General features: G+C 35.8%; 1 protein-coding gene across 1 annotated transcript in view; it reads right to left on the reverse strand.

Moving 5' to 3' along the window:
* TMPRSS15 (transmembrane serine protease 15) overlaps positions 1–19832 on the reverse strand; it is a 58461-nt gene extending 38629 nt beyond the window's left edge. The window contains 10 exon segments of the mRNA XM_049824243.1: positions 979–1087; positions 6795–6914; positions 8906–9002; positions 9345–9349; positions 11754–11798; positions 13534–13676; positions 15970–16014; positions 16859–16926; positions 17229–17359; positions 19688–19832. Of these exon segments, the coding sequence (XP_049680200.1) occupies positions 979–1087; positions 6795–6914; positions 8906–9002; positions 9345–9349; positions 11754–11798; positions 13534–13676; positions 15970–16014; positions 16859–16926; positions 17229–17359; positions 19688–19832 (908 nt within the window).
* Between the last annotated feature and the right edge of the window lie 802 nt (positions 19833–20634).

Genomic DNA, 20634 nt, shown 5'->3' on the forward strand with positions numbered 1-20634 from the left:
GAAGGAACAAATGTACTAAACAGAAGGAAAACTATGACTTTTTCCTGAAGTGTCAAGGTAAAGATGAAAGTCCTGAGGAAACTCAAAGGCTAGCACTTTCAAAGGGGCCTTGGGATTGAGAAGTTCAAATCTTATCCAATTTTAAAGGCATTTCCTTAATCTCCTTTGAAACTCTTCTACCAAATTAATGCTTCTCAGAATCAAAGAATGGCCGTTATTACAAAGCCATAATAAAAATCACTGCTTTTCAAAGCAGTAAGTTCTGAATTGGCAGTCATTGTAGGGATTTTTAGGAGCTTCCAACTTACATTCTTTTACATTATTTTAGATATGTACTTTAGGATGAGATTTATCAGATACTGTGGCTATCTTTTTTTCTCCCTGGTCTATGAAGTGGACCCAGCATGTCAAAGTCAAATAGCTGTCCCTCCCTGTAGGTATGTATCCTTGATTAAACAAATTTCACCTCTTGTGCCTAGGGTATAAAAGGCATTTGGTGCTATTATGTCAAATGATACTCATGCGCTTTTAAAACATACTCCTAAATGACTTAGGAGCACAGGTGCTCTAAACTCCCAGATGAAATGTGTACCCATAAATGACAAGGGAATTCTTGAAAATTCCATCTGTTAGTTATATCATATAAAACCATTACCTAAAGACTAGTATCTACTGTAATACTTTGAAACAAATATCTTGCAATTATGTTTCCTGTCCATGCATATAATACACAAGATTTCTCAAAATCATACCTAAGAATTTTTCTAAGTGGGAATATTATTGATATAGTGAAGGGTGTTAGGCATGGAAGTTTTTAAATAAAAGTTACATAAATACAAAGGAGAAAATGCTATTACATATTTTCCATCCTGGGGTGTTTGGGAATACAAACAAAAGGCATAAGGTTGATGTGCAAGAAACAGTATCGCCTCATAATCAAAACAATGTTAGGTAGGAAATTATTGGAAAATGGCTTACAGTATAATCCATTGGCAAATGATATTTGCATTATATGGTTTTGGATAATTCATGGAGTAAAAAAACCCAGAGGAATCAGTCAACATAAATTTCCCATCACAAACTGCACCTGTAAAGATATAATGAAGAATATTTGTCAAAATGCCATTTGAAAAACAGAATCAGAGCCAAAATGAGGGTGACCTTAGATATTGATTTACATGGATTACCTTGGAAATGCTTTGTAAGCAACAATAGGAAGACAACGTAAAAAACACTACCAACCTACTCCTACTTCTGATTCCTATGACTATTTGATCTCAAAGTACTATATGAGAAGAAAAGCAGTACAGATAATTCACTTTTAAATTAGAGACAATCCAAGTAATCCAAACTAGTGCAAAACAATCCAAATAATCCAAATCCAACAGTTGTATTCAACTAATCCAACTCTCTTTCTTTCATTTTATTTTATACATTTGTAAGGAAACAGGATCTTGCCTTAACAGTTCTTATCTATAGCTATTTTAAATCAGGAAATTGTATTTGCACTACCAGAAACAATTTGGTATCATATGAATAAATGCAAGAAGGGATACAGTTGGCTATTGCTATCTCTACTTCTATGAGCTTCCTAGTTCCTCACCTTATATATTACTAAGTAGTCAAAGAGATAAGTGGATATCCCAAGTTTCTGCCAGCTAGTGAATTCATTCATCTGAAGTAAATGTCATCCCTCATCATATATTTTTTCAAAAAGCTTCATTAGTTTTGTTTCCTTGGTACTGCTATTCCCTTCTACGCATGTTCTTCAGTTTAAAAATCAGTTATTAAAAAAAATAATCTATTTTTAAGCCTCAGCAAGATTGGAGATGCTAATTCATGTAGAGTTATTTTATTTCAGCAGACACTGAAGCCCTGTTGAAGCTCTTGCTGCATCTCTTGAACATTATGTTAGGAATCTGTCTGATGATGGTTTTTCTTCCGTTTCTCAGAAAGCATCATAAAGCTTTCAAATAAGGATAAAATCAGCACCATACATGATTATCTGGAGAGGTAAGGACAAGTTCATCAATTTGAGGCAGGTACTCAGAAGTTAGATAGGCCTTTTCATTAACATCACAAATGAAATCATACCTATAATGACTATACAAATTCTGAATAATCAATCATATCGAAGATTAAATGGAAATTTTATTGAGCATAGTTCTCCTCTGGGAAATGATATATATAATGATAAATCTGGGCTCCTTGTCTGCTAATTTTATAAGTGTAAAATTCTTTCTGACTACCACTGTAGCAAACACAACTTAAAAATTAAGCTTTGTTTCAGTCAGGCTCAGGCACGCACTGTTAATAAAGACAGCAGAATGAACTTCACTAATGATGATATGTCTAATGCATGAGCTGGAATAGAAACATATTCCCCTTTGCAATCTGTATGGCCTTTGAGAGGAAAACAGAACACATCAGATTTTGAATACATAGAGAAAAAATGTCCATGAAAGAGAGTTACTATTCTATATAGCTTTTTATTGGAATAGGCTGCAGCTTTAGAGCTGGTAATTAGTATAGAAGTACTTTTTCTGTCCATTTAAATCCATGTGACTCCTGTCTGTACAATTGGGCTAATATTTACAATCATTTCCCACTGAAAAGAATAAAATCAGTGTGAGAAGAAGGAAAGTGCCCAACTTGTTATTAACAAAGTGTACAAAAAAGTGATACCGTTAACAAGTTGTTAGCAAGACACATGCTGATCTAAAAAGGAGTTTATAGCACTGGCAGTAATAAATACAGAAATAGCATACTGTATTAATAAAATTAATGACAAAAGTTTCCTTTTGTCAACAATTCATTTCTGTTGTTCTTGTTTCCTTTTATTTGTTTCTTCTTATCTCTTAACACACAGTGAGTAACTTGAAACAGGACAGAAAGATTCAGGGAAAAATCATTAGGCTGCTCATTCACAGCCTAGCAATAGTCAGTGCTTAATATCTCAGGAATGAGCATGAAGATAGCTAGGACTGGTCCTATTTCCCTGAAGCATCTCCCAGTGCTTTCTCATTGTGGGGAGGAGGCAGCTGTGGTCATAGGTGGACAGGGTCAGAGAAGTCTTTACATTTCTGCCTCCTCCTGGAGCCCTCAGAAAAGCCTCAGTTCTCCTAATGAGACAGGAGACATGTTTTATAGGAATCACTTTCACTGCTTCCCAACATGCATCTTGCTGCCCATTTCTATTTACTTATGTTGCATAAAGCTCACATTAGGAGGGCTTAATCCTGTAATCCTTGAATTGCAGGGAGAAGCTCCCCAAACTGGTCAGATCAAGTCCACATCTTTTGCTTGACAGGACCTTTCTCTGCCAAGGGCAGTACATTACACTTCCTGGCTTACATATGATTAATCTCTCTCAGTACTGTAGTGATGCTGTGAGGTAGGTAATCACAACACATTAGCCTAGACACAGAATAACTGCAAAGAGAGTCTGTAGAGAGAAACACCTCCTGGGATCAGCCTCCAGTCTCCCTTTCCTTAGACTTATGTGCTACATAGCTGCTTTTCAGCAATGCCAGCTATTATTAATAGATGCTGTTCAGACTTTCACATTTCTCTAGAGACCCTTTCACTGAAATTGCTAACTGCACTTTTGCAATGCCTTTTGTTACTGCACTGCATTGCAGAGCCAGAAAGAAACTTTTCAAGATAATTTTAATCAATACAACCAAAAAAAATGAAGGCATTCAGTTGCCTGAATCTCTGCTGAGAATCTAAGATTTTACCGAGTTCTGTCTAATGCAGGAAGAGACTATTAAAATTCACCCCTGTACCCTATATTTTAAAACCATTAGCATATTCTAAAATGAGAAGTACTAAAGGGAATAATAATCAAGATGAAAAAACAAACACACTTGTTTAAAGGGCAGCAACTCTGTTGTGTGCAAGAGCAATTGTAGCACAAATAGTGAATTAGCTGTAAATCTCACTCTGAAACTCTGAAGCACTTCTGAAAATCTAGACAGTTTTAGCTTTTATATGACTGTATTAAGTTACTGTAGGGATGGGACATAAGTTAAAAAGCAAAGAGGTGGGAGAATTGGCAGGTATCCCATACGTGCATACGGCTTATTGCCAGTCATTCCACTGGTTTTGCAAAGTCTGCTAAAAAACCTAAATATATAAATTTAGAAAAGCTCAGAGTTTTTGGATGGAAAATCTTAAGGCTAAAATGTAACGTAAGAGTCATGGAGCAACAATTTGTCCTCCAGCCAGAATTGTATTTCTGTAAGGTTATGAGCTGAAACTGCTAAACTAATGGTAACTGAATGAGTTGCTTGGAAATACCAGGCATCAGTGAAGACGAACAGGGACAAATGATGCAGCTCCCTGAAGTGGAGCATAACTGTAGCTAGTTTCCTTATGACAGTTTGTCTGTCTATTTTTACTCGTATGCACATTCCTGAAATTTTTATCTCAGTTGTGCATATTCTTTAGTGACTGTTAAAATGCTGATTAAGAAATAATATGCTCAGTTACAAAGGAGCAGGGCATTCACAACTTATATGTGGTAGAGATTCAGGGAGAGATGCAAATCACCTCCAAAAGCCATGTGCAGAAGAGGCTATGCCTCAGCTGAAGAACTCTGCTTAAGCACAATTCATAACTTAAACCACTGTGTAGCCTCCAAGGCACAGCTGAGTCCTGTTTACATAGCTTTGACTGCAAGTAGGTGAGCTTATTTTTGTCTGTATCTACCAATGTATGAATATCAATTAAATTCTGTCCTATATAACAGGTCTGACTGTAATATCTTTAATAAAATGTGAGCAAAACTTGTAAACTCAGACCTAATCATTCATAGTAACTAAAAAGCATTCATTTTGATGCGATGTATAATACTACTTTTTAACTATATGGATCTGCACTTTTTTATTTAGCTATAGCTAAAATAAAATAACATAAAACCAAAACAAAACCCCCAAACAAAATCCATGTCTCAAAACAACAGTATGATTGTAGAAATGAATGACTGAATAAGTCTCGGGTTGTGCTACCTTAACTCTTGCAATGAAACAGAGATCTAGCTGAAGCTACTTTAGGACCTTCTGATTTCCTCAACTGTAGAGGGACCTGCTCAGACCCCACCATCCTTATGATCTAGCTGGATGCAGCTGTTAATCTAGAAAAGACATTTGGATGTGTTTCAGTTGATATTCTACTGAAGTATTTTGATGGATATTTTCCCCCAAAAGTTCAGCTAACTCTCCCTTCTGAATTGGCTGCACTCAGAAGAATGCAAGTAATGGGCAGGTCTGCAATTCACCTTTTTATTCCTGAAGAAAATTACACTTCTGGCAGAAGGGGTCAGGATGCCATTAGCCTTCAGAATCAGGCTTGCAGAATCCTTAAAAAAATTTGTCTTTTACTTGCTTGTTTGTTTTTAAACTAGAGCCCAGCATTTTACAAGTTTCTGAAAGCTCAGACTGGACCGCTCACACTGTTATTCTCAGGAGAGCTCAGAAGGCTGTTCTCACAGCAGAAGGGAAATAAGCTTTCCAGATTTCTAGCACAAAATTCTATAAAAAACAACCAAACAAACCACAACACTTGGGGAGTTAATCGCTCCAACTTTTCCTAAAACATTTGCAAAGCTCTCTTTGCAGGAAAACCTTACAGACTTTGAACTGAGAGCTGAGACTGTGAAGAGCAATGCAGACAACATTAACATGCATGCCTCCCCACCAAAAAGCTGCACACGCAGCAATGTAGTCAGATTCCTCGGTACAATTTCACAGTGTTCACTGCTGCATGGAACAGTGGCTGCTCTGCACAAAAAGGTGCTCAGGCAAACTAGATAGATAAAGGCATTTGCACTCACTGGTGCTGAAGGATATAAGCTTTTTCCGTTAAAAAACTATCAGGTTTCAGGTTTGTAAGACTTTCACAGAATCACAGAAGGGTTGAGATTGGAAGGGACCTCTGGAGGTCATTTTGTCCAACCCCCTGCTCAAGCAGGGCCACCTAGAGCCCGTTGCCCAGATGTTCACATCCTCATCTTGCATCTCTCACAGTGGTGCCAGCAACTCAAACATTTGTGTCAGAGTCATACAGACACTCCTATTCCCTAGCAATCCGTGTAGGGAGATACAGGTGGGTGGCCAACAGAGTTAAGGCATCCTGTCAGGGCTCTATCCTGCAGTCACACTCACATGCCCTGGCTGCAAAATGCTGCACTGCCCACCCTCTTCCCCCCCCTCCATCCCATCTATGTTTCTGGATGTACAACATCAATGTATCTGAGTGTACATAGTAACCTGGGAAAAGCCGTTTGCAGTGTTTTGTATGATAATATTCTAAATGCTAGAATCGAAAGAGAAACCTCTCTTCAGACTCAAATATGCCATTTAGGTGGTTTCTGATACTAGATAATGTGACTTTATATTTGTATAGGGTCATAATTTTATTTTTTAAAAAATAATATTATTTGATATTACTGGTACACAACTTCATATGAAAATTCTATATTATTTTATAATTTACATTATATTTATGTTATATTTATATAGTAACCAATAATTTCTATATTATTTTATATTAATACAGACAGATTGTAGTATTTCTTCATTATTTATTAAGCAAATTCTTCATTAATGAGAATTTTAATGAAAATTGTTTCTATTTAGAAGATAAAGATTATAACAATCTCTCTTGTTAATATTTTTAGCAGAATTGATTTGCACTTCACCATGTAGTTTGTTGCCTATAAACAATTTACAAACTACTTACAAGTTTAAGTATGTTTAAAAAGACTTATTCACAGGGGTTTACATTCTTACCACACGTTTTTTCAGATTCATCTGAACCATCCGGGCAGTCCAAGACTCCATCACAAAATAAGTCTTCTCTAATGCAGGTTACACCATCCTCACAAAGTTCAGCAGGTGGCAAACACTCAGCTGAAATAATAAGGACAATAGCAATAACAGCACAGCAGTAATGCAGTTTCACTACAAAGGAAAAATGACTTACCTCTGGTTACTTTAGCACAAATCAAATCAACGGCTCTATTGTAATTTACAAAACTGCATTTTTAGAAGCCTGGAATGAAATATCACATACTAAGAAGATAAATTAAGCACAGTATGGAGGAAGTTCTCAGAAGTGACATATTTTTTGAAACTAAGCTTGAAATAGGGCTGGAAGAAAATTTCCATGAATTCCCATTTCCTTCTTCTGCCCAAATAAACTACTTCATGCAATATAATAAATGACATTTTCCAATTTCTTATGCTTGAATAACATGAGAAAACTGTACTTTGGTTTAAATAGCAGTGAAAAATCTCTGGGTTTAGTAATATAGTTTAATTTAATATCTTCAACTTCAACACATCACAATGTTGCACTTCATCATGCTAAAAAATCTCATATTTTAACTAGCATATCTTGAAAAAGAAAGCCTTTAAGACTGGATTTTGAAATACCAGGAATAGCAGAAACCCTATTCTTTTCAGATTTGCAAATTATATTTATAAGTTAAGGGCAAATTTCTGCAAACAATGGGCAGATCCTTAAAATTGTGGAATCTCACTAATAGTGTTTTCCTTGAGCATAAATGTTCATCCAGTGCAAACATGCTCTTTTAGTCTTTAGATAGTTTTGGTCCTAGACATCTGTAGAATTCAAGTAGGTCCTATTAAAGTGAACAAAAACCTGCAGCTAAAATAAGCTTTGGATAACTACTAATTTCAAAATTCTTGAAAATTGCATTAAAATCTGTGGAAACTATTCACTCAGCGCTATTCACATAGTTCCTTTTCAGTAAGCATTTACTGAAGTAAAAATTTCTTATGCAAGAGGGAAAAATATTAATTTGTAAAACTGATCTTGCAGCTTCTAACCATTATTGCTTGATTTACTTTTTCAGTTAAAAACTGTTAGTTCTGTAATCTTAAGATTAAGTAAATGCTTGTATGATATTGTATTGTATATCAGTATAAGTGACAAGGACTGAAATTGGTTTGGATGTATTGTAATATTTCAAAGTGCTTTACAAAACACTTTCAGTGTTATCAATGAAGACACTGTAAAGCAAGAACTGCCTTGTTGCATCCAATTGGTAATTGAAGCAAACCAAACATAGTTTAGTCAAGTGTTGGAAGTGATAGAGTGCCAATGAATGGCCACAGATGAGCAGAGACGAAACTGTGTGTTCTAGACCCAGAACAAAACCCCAACCAATAATCTAGGAATATGTGTTGCACAAGCCCAATATGCAAGAAAACATTGTTTACATATGACATGATCAATTCTAGGTTTAGTCTTCACTCAGAAAACTAAACAGCATTGCCACCTACTGGATAGAAAGAAATTAACATTTTCTAGTAAAACATTTTGACTTTTTTTTAAAAAGCAAATTACCCTAAATTGCAATGTAATTGCTATACTCAGCTAAAAAATGGCAGTGAATACATTAGACCCATTTGCAAATGCTTATAAATGTCATATATATTTCACCATTTAATAAGGTTAGGGAAGGTTTTCAAAGATTCAGACAGCTTTGGCTTTCTGTCCGTTGGAAGTCATGTGAGAATTTGCTAAAAGGTTGTTTTTTGTTTTGTTTTGTTTGGTTGGTGTTTTTTTTTCTCTTCCCCAAAGACCTTGAAGAAATAATAGGAAACAAAAATGAGCAGTCAGTAGGAGTGTCAATATATACATCAATATACACAACACATATACCATTTTTATAGAATGTACAGTCTTAGAAGTCCCTTCTCCTTGAAGAGGTCTCCTTGGTCAAATCAAAGGTAAACCCACATATCATGTATTTGTAGGAATGGAATGCGAGAATTGAATAATGTGAGAAGAGGCCGTAGGCAAACAGTGTAATTCTGAGATCTCAGACTGTTTCATATAAACTCCCTGCTTCTCTCTGTCTGTAGTTACCTACCTACAGTTGTTGAGAACTTGCTTGTGGTGAGCTGTCCTGAACCTGGGCAAACACAAGCCTAAGTTAGAACTCTACTTCCAGCTCTCTGGCAGCACCTCTGCAGTTGCTTGGGCAGAACTAAGCAGCAGCTAGTCTGCTCTTATATCTGCATTATTTGCTGTGTCCACACACCCCAGTTTAGGTATTGATATGGTAACACCAGCATGAGTGGCTTGATCCTAAAGGTCAAATGTCACAATAAAAAAAAGAAAAATAATGTGGAACCCAAGTGTATTTTAGATCTCATTCTTTTAGCACCAGTCACATGCTTTTCAACAACTTCAAAAGACTTTCAAGGGTTTTTTTCCCATTAAAATAACAGCAATACTTTCTCGTCTTTCCCTGGTAGGGAAAAGTTCTGACCTGAAGTTGGTGTCAGGGAGCTTGTAATTAGAGTCACGGGATCTGTTGAAACAAGATAAGTTATGACAACTTTAATATTAGTACTATAATGTATATGTACATTTTCTTATAAATAAGATTGCTAAACAAATCAGTTATCACAGTGTGAGGAGAGAAGCCTCAAATCTATCTAGTATTTGTATATTTACATACAGGCATACATACATACCTGTGTGTATACCTATTTACACATGAACAAATGCCTAGGTACTATCACTAATACAAATCTACTTATGTAAACTGCAAAACATTCTGGAAAAATGGAATGCTTATTTGTGATTGGATCAACACACTTTCTACTTAGATGTGATTTTAATAAAAATCACTGAGGATGACCCTGGTGTTTCCAGCTCCCCAATAGTCTTTTTTTCCCACTTTGAATTTGCACTAGCATCCCTGTTTACTATTTTTACTTTCTAGATTAAGACTCAAATACGTGAGTAGGATGATGATGTCCTCAGCTGAAAAAGATCCCCATGTCACTACAGTTAATGGATCCTCTCCCTTAGTTTATAAGATGAAGGGCCAGAAGGAATAAAGAGATTCAGTAAGGCCTTCTTGCCTTGTCTATAGTTTGTCATCTATCAGTTTTGCTGGCAGAAGTTGCTGATCATTAGCCAACACAGACTTACTTTTGTTAGATGTTCCTGCTCTCTCAGACTTACTAGTGCACAAACTTGCATCAGGACTTCCTACCAATTTTCTATCAAAACATGCTTATTTAGCAAACACTATTAAGCTAAGCTAGGGCATTTTGCATTAAATGGATGACACACCGTTCTAAGTCAGCAACTTTAAAGACACAGTTCATCAGACATAGAGATAGGAGAGCCCAGCAGAAGGTGTAGGAAGGGTGCAGCTGGATGGACTGTTGCTCTCACGCAGCTACATTCAAAGAAGGAAGCTTCATTCATACCTTCACAGTAGTTTCCAAAGTGTTATATACATATGTATCTACCTACATATCTGTCTACATATTTCCTAAAGGATCACTATTTTGGAAGGAATGAAACATTCAAAGACCTACAACATGGGTGCATGCATGAGCAAGCAGTTCTAATGAAACAATTATCAGGAAGCTATCTCTTGAAGACTGTTGAAAAAAAATTGGGATTGTTACAGGCACTTCCAAAAGTGCATGCACAAGTTGACAGCAAAAACCATGAGAGGAAAGGCACAGGACAGTGACAGAGGCATCAGTGGTATAAGCACAAATCACAAATGGTCAATTACTGTGTGATCTCACTAAAGTAACATGTGAGGTGGGTGAGGATGGTTTTAGTGTGAACAGAGCCAAAACCCAAGCATCCAGCAGATGTAAACATACCACATATGGTAAAACTTGGGTATATAGTGGGATTTGGACTGAAAGAGAAAGAGCAAGGAGGCAGACACTGTTAGCAAACATACAAAAATGACCCCAAGCAGACCCAGGACCAAGTGGGAAGGAATCCAGACCAAGAATATTATTCCATTCCAGCCTGGGGTGCTGACAACTCCCAACTCCCTTCCCCTGCCACCACACCCGCACCTCCCCATTTCTTCTTGAAGATGATTAGCACCATTGAACTTAGGACTCAGAGAAGCATTGAGATAGCATACCAGAGGAATGGATAGATAAGAGAAAATTTTTGTGTTAGCAGTTTTAACTGTATCATTGGGAATAAGCTGTAGTAGTTGTACACTTTGGACTGTATGCGTTAGCCTGTAACTAGACTAATACAACACTTTCATTGTTATGACTGTAATTAGACTAGCAGTAAATACTTGGCTCCTATATTCATAGGTGCCTTTCTTTAGCTCACAGAAATTGCATGAAGCTCCTGGTCTGATACCCTGCCCTGGAGAATTGTATGTGATAATTTGTATGCAGTTTGTATGCAACAACTCTACCTGCATCTAGTGCTACAAAGCACCTGCTGTATTATTCAGCTCTCTGACTGACTTTTGGCAGGTTTGTAGTCAGTGAATTTGTGAGATCAAGGAGCTGTGTCTGCTTCATACCCTATCATCCTAAGACTTCCAGTGGTAGGGGAAGGAAAGTCTGTCAATCAACATTGCTCACTATATTGGTAATCACAGCATGAGAGTAGGACTCCCCAGCCTCATCTATCTGCTTAAATCTGTGAAAACTTCAGCTTGGCACTCAGCTGGCTGATGGAGACTCAAATTCTGTTTTCATTCACTAATTAAGGTCTTACAGCTTTTGTATAGACTTCAGATCACTGCTTGCTCAAATGGTCAGAAACAATGAAGGGCAGCTAACTATCACTGAATGGACCCTAAAAGTCAAGGCCCAGTTACACCTAAGGCAACGTTACTACATTATACTACCTGAACAGCAAGTCTTATGTTTCTTCATGTATTGTTAAAAAAAAATAGTTTCTGTTTTATGAAAGATACTGACCTGGTGAAGTTAAAGGCATCATTGTAGTAAGATTTTCAGCAGCTACTGGAAGAAAGCAAGTTCGTTATAAACTCCTTTTATAGCACAATATCTAGTTTTACACAACTCAGAGAAAGAAAGTTTAAACAAAAAAAAATATCAGCTGTGACTACTTCTCTTTAAATCACTAGCAGTGTCCTGCTTCCTTCCTTTTGAACATCTCACCCTGTTCCCAGCCTTTTCTCAAACTCTACGGTCTTCCTAAGGAGGAAAGGTCTATATTAATCCCTTTCAATCCTCAATCCCCATTCATTGTATTGCATATAAAATGTCTTCATCTGGGAAATCTCTGTCTTGACACTTTTTATACTATGGAGATTTTCAGAGGACCTGTGTCTTATAGAACAGTATTTAGATCAGATAAATGAGTTAAAATTAACCTGGGATAATTCACAAGAAAATAAGTTACTTGTAATCACTGTGAAAACTGTGATTTCAAGTTAGCCACAACTGTGTTGTAGTTGCCTCCTCCTCAGATATAGGAATAGGACTTCTCTTGCAGAACATACTGAGACATAGGATGCAAAACTGCCATATATGATTATGATCGCTAATTAGTTACAGTTGTTATTTTATTGAAGCACTCCTAATGGAATGGACAGATGGTATCTCATGTGAAAAGAGGCATTTTAATGATCCACAGCAAGAAAAGTTTGACTACTTCAAAGTTCATCAATAGATATACAACCTTTTAAAAAGCTCTTCATAATTTTCTTTGGTGACATTTTTGAAGTATAATGAGCAATCACTTTCCACAGTGATGTGTAGTTATTTAGAACAACTTCTTATATGTGGTGCAAATAGTAAAGAGAAATAAAGATATCAAGACTCTGAATTTAGCCTCTGAATACCTGAAGTACTTAGCAAAAAATGTACCTTTTAGAATAGAGTAAGAGACATTGCACACCAGATGTCCCACTCTTCTTAAAGCAATCAGTTGCTACTTAATAGTATCTCCAGCAGGTCTTCAAATGTCAGCTAATCAACTTCCACTTCAAAGGATTCAAATTACTTTTTATCCTCACTCTCAGTGAAGGTCTGTTTTGAAGCTTTTTGAAGTAAAACCAAGGTTTCAATTGATCTCTTTGGGCTTCCATTTAGGCTTTGATAAATTTTCTAGTACTTCCATAAAATCACTATATTTATATATTTGCAGAAATTAAAACTAGCTAATTTTTAAAGCCACATGACTTTTTTCCCCATTTACACTTTACCTAAGCTTTAGAGGAATATGAAGTCAGTTCCTTGGGCATACTTCTCCAGAAGCCACACTCTGTATTCAGTTTGTTGTTCTTACTGAAATCTTTTCAATAAATAAGTCTCTGCTCACTGTGAGGATGAGCCCTTTTCCTTATTCTTTAGCAAAACAAAATGGCAATTGCATTTACTTATGAAACAACACAGTTTGGGCTTAATTGCTTTAATTTGAGGGATAATGAAATTAGAAATGTTATGCTACATAAAAGACATGAAATTGAGTGGTTTTCACTGGGAAATCACAACTTTGTCCTTTACTCCCTGCTTAGTGAACACACAATGCTGACTCATACTTTCTAGTTGACAAGGTTGTAAATGGTTCTTTCAGCTGCTACTGAAAGTTCTGTAATGGGGAAGGAGGGTACCCATAAGCATAAGTAACAATCCCTTTCCCAAAGTTTTCCCTTAGGAGCCAAAGTTTTCATTCATGTTACCTGTAGTTCTCAAGGGTTTCTACAGAGAAAAAAATGTTTACTAGCATTACCTGTGACTTGTATGCTGTTCACATCAATTTTCAAAGTCTGGGTAAGATTAGTTTTATTTGCGTTGAAAGCCCAAACCAGCTCATTTTTTATTTTCTCAACTGTTACCATCTGGGTAAAATAAAGGCTGAAGATCACAACAACACTAGCAATACAAAACAGAGAAGCTGATTAGTTATACAAACTAATGAAGTAAATTTGCTATATGACTTATCATCTAGACAGTATTTCTTTCTAACAAGGATTCATTTGCAAAGTCAGGGTTTCTTTAAGTGTTGGCTGGCAAAGATGACACATCAAGGAACACCTCTTAATTATCAGGTTAGTTTAAACCTTGGAGAAACAGATTTATTTTCTTTATCTACTCTTATTTTCACTGTGGGAAAAAACCAAAACAACATTCATATCAACTGCTGCAATGGAGCTGAATTTGGATAAAATAAAGAAGTAGGTTTATTGTTATTCAACAGGTCTCCTAGTTTAAGCCCTAAAATATTGATTGTGAACCTTGAAGTGTTATGAAAATTATATAATATATTCGTGTGATAAAAATATAATACAGAGTGATCACTTTTGTAATGCAAAGAATCTGTGGATTCTGCATCTGTGAGGATCTGCTGTGTGATTGCCTGGATTCTCATAAGGAAACAGTAATGGCTGTAAGCACAGATATTTTGAAATCAGTGTTTAAACCACATTTAACTTCTATGGGGCCTGAATTTTTGCCAGAGTGTTGTCCATTTGCTCTCTGCTGTCCCTTCTAGATACAATTATTAAGTTTTATATTTGTAGCTAGATTAAGGTAGCATCAAAGTATGATGCTTGCTAAAGTTTTTCTCCATTTACTTAAATGTAGGTTCAAACTATTTTATTCTTAAGCATTTATACTACCCAATTGCAACTGACTCAGTAGTGCTTTTTGATAAGAGGTGATTAATCCTGCCATTTTGCTAAGCTTAGTTTGCAATTTGCAATATATAGAAAAACTCTCTTTAATTTCTTACATGTTTCTGATAACCTCTGGGCCATGCTGAGCAAACAAAAGCTTTTATTACTATCCTTGTGACTCAGCAGAGTTTCAAGGGTGAAATAACAAGGAGATTGCCCAAAGGGGTAAACACTTTTTAAATGAAAAGAGTCAACTAGAAAATAGTTTCTGAGACACAGTAATATTTCAATTATTATTTCAAAGCAGAAATGAATGCAGATCCTTACTGATGTATTAAAAGCCAGACCCAACATTCATTGACATCAGGTTTTTCTGTGATTTCTGTGGTATTTGTGTCAAGATACAGAGGTGGAATTTGTTTTCCTAAATATAGATGTTTACAGTGCAGATACGTAGATTCCTATTGCAGTTGTTGGAAAGACATAAGCTGTTCTTTGGCATAATTGATCTCCCCCTTAAAAAGGCATCTAAACTGATCAGATGAGAAAACTCTAAAAACCCATCACTTACAAAGAGAGCCTTGAGCAACTAGCTCAGGTATGTCTCCATCTTTTATGCCCAGATTTTGATGAGAATAGTCCCATTATATATGCAGAAACCAAATTGTGCTGACTGTATCTACCTTCACGAGGACAAAAACCTGGAAGTGACCTACTCCTACCACTGTGTACTCCATTTCCTTGATGTTATAAAATCCTTCATAAAGTGATCATTCTCCACCTTTCTAGCTAATTAGGTTTATGCCCTCACTATTCCAAACAAAAGATTGCTCTAATTCAAATCTGCTTCCCATTTTCAACATGCATGTATTCACAGCTTGCTAATATCCATTTTTCTTTTGCAAGCATGGTCATTCAAATGAACTGTCTCCTCTGAATATTTATCCACTTTATGTATTTACAGACAGCATTTATATCACAAAAAACAGCTGGTATCACAGAATTGCATCACCTGTCATCATGTAATGTGAACTTTTCTTTAATTTTGTGGTCTCACCTGTAAGACAACTACCTACCTCATTCGTTTCTCAAAGTCTTCCAGTTCTATTAGGGTGTTAATCTTTTGTCCTCTCTTTTGTTCTTGCCTATCACAGTGTGTCATCAGACCATTCTTTATTTAAAGCCCAAGTTCCTAATGATAATGTGAAATCTACCCCCCAGTCTAAGCAGCTTCCCACAAGCAAGCCTAGCACAAACTGATATCCTTTCCTTTCTAGGTAGTTTCCTACCTACTTCACTGTCCTTACCTTTCCCATTTTTCTTTCTAACTCAGTAGTCCCAAGGAATATTAAATTTTTTTTCTTCTAATCCTACAGGATGTTTTTGAAGGAAAGATATGTCTTGAAGCTTCATATGCTCTTTAGAAGGCCTTATCCAATCTCTAAAGATGTATTTTTTCATCTGTTCACTCTCCACTGAAGAAGTTTCTAAATTAATAGCATCACTACCTCTTGCCCATATTTTAAGTAAACTTTGTCATATGCAATTACCCAGTTTCTGACTTCTTGAATCTTTCACGGCCATGTTCAGATTTCCTGTAGAAAAAAACACAACAATAAAACAAAGCACAACACAAAAGCACATGATTCCCCTTGAGTTTATAAAGTTCTGCATAGGAAGCGTCTTCTGAAACTGTTTAATAATGGGACAGAGTATTACATGTGTTTTGCTGAATCAGGACCTTATTAAGAACAGTGCAGATGGAATTAACACTGCAGACCTCGCTGCATATACTGGACTTTTTTGCCAGCTGGCCTTCAGTAGGACAACCAACATAACAGGATATTGAAAAATTAGGTCAAACAAGCTTCAATAAATGAAGCAGGTCTTACTGGACCTATTTTATAGACTCTTCAGGACACACAGGGTGCAGCTTTACCTGGTGTCAAATGACAGCCTCACTTGCTAACACCCTAAGGAAAGTAAGTTAAGTGAATTCATGTCCATAGGGACATAGCAGTGTATTTCCATTCATCTGAGCTTATGTCAGCAGATCTCTAACCTGAACTTTCTTTAGATGGCAAGGGCCTGCAACCACGCAAACACAGCACAACTAATAAACCTGGGGGGGGTGGGGGGAGGAATAAATTAACAATTCTTTAAAATATAGAGGTTCTGTGAGTTGGTCTTAGGGCTTAGCCTTACTGGTTTGGTCCAGGCATGGACTTATAGGAGTCTGAGAAGGAAGTTTGCCCCAGGAAACACATTGGTGTCAAACTTCCCACAGCAGCACTTGGAAGAGATAAGACATGAAAGGAATAATATAGGATGTTCCCAAGGATCTCTTGGAAAGCAAGGTATTGGTAAGTACTACTGAGAGAAATAGCTAAGTGAGGACTTTTGACCTTTATTTGCAAAGTTTAATTAAATTGTACCTACTTGAACTGGGAAATTTCACATCTCTTGAATTCATTTTTCAGATCACTTTCTTGAAAAACTTTTTGTATCTATATGGAAAAGAGAAATCTTGAACAAATACAGTAATTAAAAATACACCCAGTTGTACACTGCATTCATGGTTTTTATGCTAAATAATTTTTCCTTCTCAAATCTAGACTACAGAAGCAAACTTTTTCTTTGATCTTTCACCTATTTTCACAAATAAGGAATATATTGAGTTCTGACCAGGCTTAGGACCTGAAATATCTCATTTTGGGGAGAGGAAAAAGCCATCAACAGCAGGTTGAGTTAGGGAATTAATGTACCTACCAAATAGTCTTGAATTAACCAGAGACCAATAGGTTCTTACCAATTGTTCAACGTCAAAGGCAAGGACTCTGAAATCAGTTGATGATCTGTTTTGCAAAGCAGGAGTGAATGATGTCCCAGAGATTATTTTAAATGTTCCCATGTAACCATGAGTATTCCCATCTGCTTCAGCTGCATAATTAAAAATAAAATTCAATGTTTTGAATTATATAGAAAAAAATGAAAAACATTACATTAGCTTTTACTCCACACAGATCATCAAAACAATAACTGTTAGCTTTCTGTTCTGCTTTGTAATCAGAGATATTTTGCTTATGCTGATTTTAAAAGTGATAGACATTTTTCAATGTTTACAATAGTTACAACTGTAAACATATTTTATGAATACTATTTGTCCTTGATTCTCATTACTTTCAATTCTGTTAAAATGCTGTTTTCCAGCAGCACTGTGAATGGATAAAGGGCACAATGGTATGTCCAGTTAAGTTTAACACATGGGACAAGAATACATGGGAAGAATAATAGTTAGTGAATTTTGAGGTTTTTGTGTGTTCTGGATTAAAAATATTAAGAATTACTACTTTACACTTTCTGTATTAAATGCTGTGCACTTTTTATATAAATGTACACTGTTTTGTGATAACAGCACTGGAAACACTAGTGTCAGACTAATTAAACTATTTTTGACCTGACCTTTCTTACCAATACATGCATTAAATGCTGGCAGGATTTATAAGGAAACTAGATAACTGGTCCTTACTGCAAATTCAATCTTGATTTTTAATATGTTACAGCATATGAGGTATGCATAAAGCAATTCATTATACATTAAAAATACTTTCTCACTGTGTAACATGCTGGAAATTTTCAGATAAAACCTGAATTAACGTGGCTGATGATTGATAGAAAATGCCTTTTGCTTACCAGTTACGATACTAGTGGTATTTTTAATTTGTGTTTGAAGGCATTAACATCTAAAAGGAGTTTCAAGACAAAAGCAGTTAACAAATAAATACTATAATAAACGGCTTGTAATGTAAGTCACAGCTTAGGGACATCAATTTGCTACTATCAACTAGTAAGAGCAGACTACTTTGAGCTTCTTTGAAGGCCATTTATCCTTACAACAACGGCAAGTCTGTTTAAACAAATGTTTCTAAATAGCAAAGGGCTTTTCTTGTTATATATGTCAAATATAATTTTTTAAAAATTATAATTATTATTTGTACATGATTAAATTCTTGCCTATTCATCTTCTAAACCCTAAGTCATTAATTTAAAGCCTGTGTCTAGATGCAATAATACACCATCACTACCTTTAAGCTCATTTTATTTTACTGGAATATGATAGTATTCTGGTAAAAGGAAAAGAACGTTAGGAAGAAAGTTAGTAGGGAGAACAAGTTTTAAAATCTGGAATGAAAAACAATAGCAACTAAAGGCATAGACACAAATATTCTGACAAAACAGGTTTTTTTTAAAATATGGCTTACAGCGTTTAGTCTTCATGTGCTTCAGTATGCAATAGTATGGATTTTTGGTTAAAGAAGGCACCCAAAATTTCAATGTACCAGAATTATTTTTTCAGCTACAAAAATCACTATAATGAAAAAATTTATTTCTTGAACCTTTTGCCTAACCTGTTTTCTTCACCCCATTTCAAAACATCTTTTTGCTATTAGCTGTGAGGGCTCCATAGACCTAAATACATTTCCTTCCAATCTAAAATCTAGATGTACTGGGGAGCCCAGAACTGGACACAGTACTTCAGGTGTGGCCTTACCAGGCCACAGTTAACATATATCTATAAGACCTTTAAACCAAAATTTCAGTTCCATTTGAAAATCATCCTATGTTGTTTTTTAAATTCAGCTTACTTTGTGTATCAGTAGCTTGATTCTATCACATTGTGAGCATTGGCTAAATATTAAGAATGACTTTACCTTAACTTTACATAGGGCTGGGGGCTGTCTGTCTAATGCAGGATCTCTTTCACACCAATAAATTACTTTAAAATTTTTTTTTTTTTTTTAATAAAAATGAAAAGGTTCCAAGAAATGTAGGACACCTAAAGCTCCCCACAGACTTCAGTGGATTATCAATGTCTTTCTGAGTCAAACATCATATGTGGAGAAAAAAGAAAAAAATCCACAATTTGCCATATTACCTTCTCTCGTTGATGAATGCAATTGAATAACCAAAGCTTTATAGCTTGGATTGCATTCCAGGGACTTCTCCCAAATTCTAAACCATGAAAATTCATTTCTAAGGCTTCAGGACATGCTTCAGTTGCTTGTATTTTTGCCTGTTTTGTTCACATCAATTTCCAGGGGAGGAGAAGAGGAAAACTTAATCTCCCCCCCTGCTCCTAACCCTCCCCCCCCAGCATTAAAAGCATAGCATGAAATATGAAATATACTTACAATGACAACACCACTGGCTTCAAAGTCTGCACGTCTACTGAAGAACTCCTGAAAAGGATAAAGGTTGGCTACTTACCTCGTTCTAACTCCTGGATTGATAACCATGAAAGTACAATCAGTCCAACACAAACACACACAAAAATTGCAAGCAGAGAAGCAAACAAAATTTCGTAGTAACTAATAGGAACATATTTCGTATCAGATGATTTTTTTAGCTTCATTTCTGTCTTGAAAGCTTGTGTGAATTAAGGACTGACAAAAGACACAACCTGAAAAGGACGGCAATAATCCACATGAACAAATATTTATAGGAGATGCTTGTAAATTAATTACATCATAAAACTTCATCGACATAGGTTTTTACAACGTTCCTGAACAGTCATATTCGTACACAAGATATGCAAGTCTAAAGAAAAGACATCTTTTCAGAAAGGAAGAACTTAAGATTGTGTCTCAGATAAAGAATAAGCAAGACCACAGAAATGTAAGGTTGGTCACTGGAGTTAAACTATTTCTTGTCATTTGATATTTTTAAGTGAAAATTAACGTAAAATACTGCCTTCAGATTTACTGCTTATACGGGGCTTTTTGGTAATTCTTCACAAGAGCAGTTATGAGGGCAACAGTGAAAGCCTGTCTTTCATCATTCTGCTTAAAAAGTTTCTTTAAAAGTAATTTTATATATATAGGAAATGCTGGCAAATGAGTTTAGTACTGTGCCATAGTTCAGCAGCGTGTTCAGCACTGAATAATAATTCAGCAGTACAAATTTAATCTGCGTAAAGCATGGTTCTTTGACCACATATCTGGAGAACTAACCAGAGAAGATATTATGAAATGTATGCTTGTTTCATATTTTCTTGCCAGGCATAAATGTGCCATGGGATGCAAGCCCTTGATAACGTTAAAGCATTGTGGATGGCCAGTGCTGTATCCTTAATAAAGCAAGAGTAAATTAAACAATGTACCATCCAGTCCAAAACTTTTTTTTACTAATTTAATCTGTCAAAACTTTTGAGTAAA

This window comes from Accipiter gentilis, chromosome 21 (assembly GCF_929443795.1).
Source record: "Accipiter gentilis chromosome 21, bAccGen1.1, whole genome shotgun sequence".
NCBI lineage: Eukaryota > Metazoa > Chordata > Aves > Accipitriformes > Accipitridae > Astur > Astur gentilis.